We start from the raw sequence: 2,088 nt of genomic DNA, 5'->3' as shown, positions 1-2,088 counted from the left end.
GCAAGGCTATTCACACCTCTGGACTATAGTCAGAGGGTGCTCATCGGAGGCTTAATCCATGTGTGCGACCCTGCACATGGATTTTGGGCTTCTACTGTCATTCACAGCCTTCTACACACCAGGTGTTCAGAGTTTAAGCTCTGATATTGTTCTCTCCTTTGGATTTGAATTTAATTGTTTACAATCCTTGGATAATAAAGGCCGCCCTGCTTCTTCCATGTGAACTTGGTTGTTGCCTCAATTAGATGGCTGCTTGTTTGAAGACAAGCCTTTCAGATCCCAAATGCTTTTCTTTCTGATAGCTGGGCACCGTCTGGTTTCTTCCCCACAGTTTGCTGAAACGCCGTATCTTCAGTGATCTTTTTATGTGGGAATATTAAGTAGGGCCCAAAAGAACGAATTGTTCTTAGATTGGGGCTAGGTTGGTGAAAGCTCAAAATCCATTCGTATATCTATGGTTTATATAAGTCTTTGGTTCACTTTAGAGACATCATTATCATTTTGTGATAAAGAACATTAATCACCCCCCTAAGACATACGGTGATTCTCTTGATAGTGCCATTCATACAGCCAATGGTATAGCATTTAAAACACTGTTGAGAAAAGGCAAATATACAACTATATGCTGGCTTTTCAGATAGCAATACGTGAATTGTTGACTTGCACGGATTAAACTCGTTAGTAACTGGGAACAATTTACACAGACAATGAGGGTTGGTGACAGAGCGGAACTTTCAATAACACTCATTCACAAAAGCAGGACCATGCCAAGCAGACTACTGAGTGTCATAAGAAAGCAGGGAGGGCATTAACCTAGTAAATACATGTTAGTTCTGGGCCACCATTCACTGAGCACCTTCAAAGTAAGAGATCAGAACTCAAATCCAAAGATCCCCACCCTCCTCTTCTCAGCCAGGGCGTTTCCGCCTCAGTCCAAGGGAGGATGTCAGTCCTTCAATCTGCTCAGGTGCGTTCCCCCCTAGGGTGCTTAAGGGCTACTGTTTCAGAAGCAGACCGCCTGGTCTTCCTCGCGAAGCTCCTCTGAGTGGACCCGAATCGTCAGCCTTTTCATTAGGTGACACCACCTGCCTGCACCTCTCGAAGGGCTCTTACTGGCAGCTAGCTTAGCGGAGAGCAAAGTGAGTGAACTTCTTTATTTCCAAGGTTTATGACCATCCGGACAGATCCAGGGTTTCATTTCAGAAGTGCTTTTAGAAAAATGTGGTGCGCCCGTCCTCTCGAACGGCTGAGCCCTGACCCAAAGCAGAGAATCCTGGGAGGCAAATTCAGGGCACAGACAAGTTTCAGTTGCGGGCCTCGGAGAGGCTGTGAAGGGGGGCTCAGGACCCCCTCGGCCGTGGAGGCTCATTTATGGAGATGAAATGGCTCCTCAGCCGGCTCCATGCGGAGGTTGGGACCCAACTACTAGCCTGTCAGGCAGCTCAGTGAGAAACCAGTCTGAGCAGGGACACTATCTACCTGGTTCGCCGGGGACAGCCACACGTAATGCCAGTTGTCCTGGTATCACTATGAATGGTGCCCACTGCCCCTCTCAGAGTGTTCGGATCTGGGCACTGAATTATATGGTTATTCTTTTTTATGAGGAATTATGACCGGCACTGTCAGTTCCTCTTTGTCTTGGTTTTACAATCCCCAAATTCCCTCCACCCATCTTAAAAAGACAAAATTCTACAGGGATCTCCTGATGGCAGGACCACAGTGGGGAAACTCTTGGGCTAGGGAGGAAGAAGGGTGAAGTGCCTTACCTCGTATCTGTCCATGGTGGAGATCAGGAAGGTGAAGGAGATGGCAGTGGCTCCCATGGCATGGGTGGATGGCATCCCATACTCAGCAACCACTCTCTTTTCAAGTATCACAACAGGAGGGGAGAAGGGGCGGGGCCACTTCAAGATATCCTTGGTCATCTGACCAATGTACATCACCAACTGCAAAACAAGAGGGTTGGGGTAAGTCCAACAAACAAATACAACAAACAAATACAACAGGGTTCATGAGGGAGGGGGGAGGGGGGAGGGAGGGGGAAAATGAGGCATTCCTGTTGGTGGGCAGAAGGGTCCTTTTGCTCGG

At 48.0% G+C, this 2,088-nt stretch overlaps 1 protein-coding gene across 1 annotated transcript in view; it reads right to left on the bottom strand.

The window, feature by feature from the left end:
* Positions 1–2,088, bottom strand: part of SGPP2 (sphingosine-1-phosphate phosphatase 2) — a 57,617-nt gene that overhangs the window by 22,532 nt on the left and 32,997 nt on the right. The window contains exon 2 of the mRNA XM_004701640.2: positions 1,767–1,946. Coding sequence (XP_004701697.1) covers positions 1,767–1,940 — 174 coding nt within the window. The 5' untranslated portion in view covers positions 1,941–1,946. The remainder of the gene's footprint in view (positions 1–1,766; positions 1,947–2,088) is intronic.

This window comes from Echinops telfairi, unplaced genomic scaffold, assembly GCF_000313985.2.
Source record: "Echinops telfairi isolate 266 unplaced genomic scaffold, ASM31398v2 ScPeMD7_3;HRSCAF=10, whole genome shotgun sequence".
Taxonomy (NCBI): Eukaryota; Metazoa; Chordata; class Mammalia; order Afrosoricida; family Tenrecidae; genus Echinops; species Echinops telfairi.
This window is presented reverse-complemented; position numbering and strand designations above follow the sequence as displayed.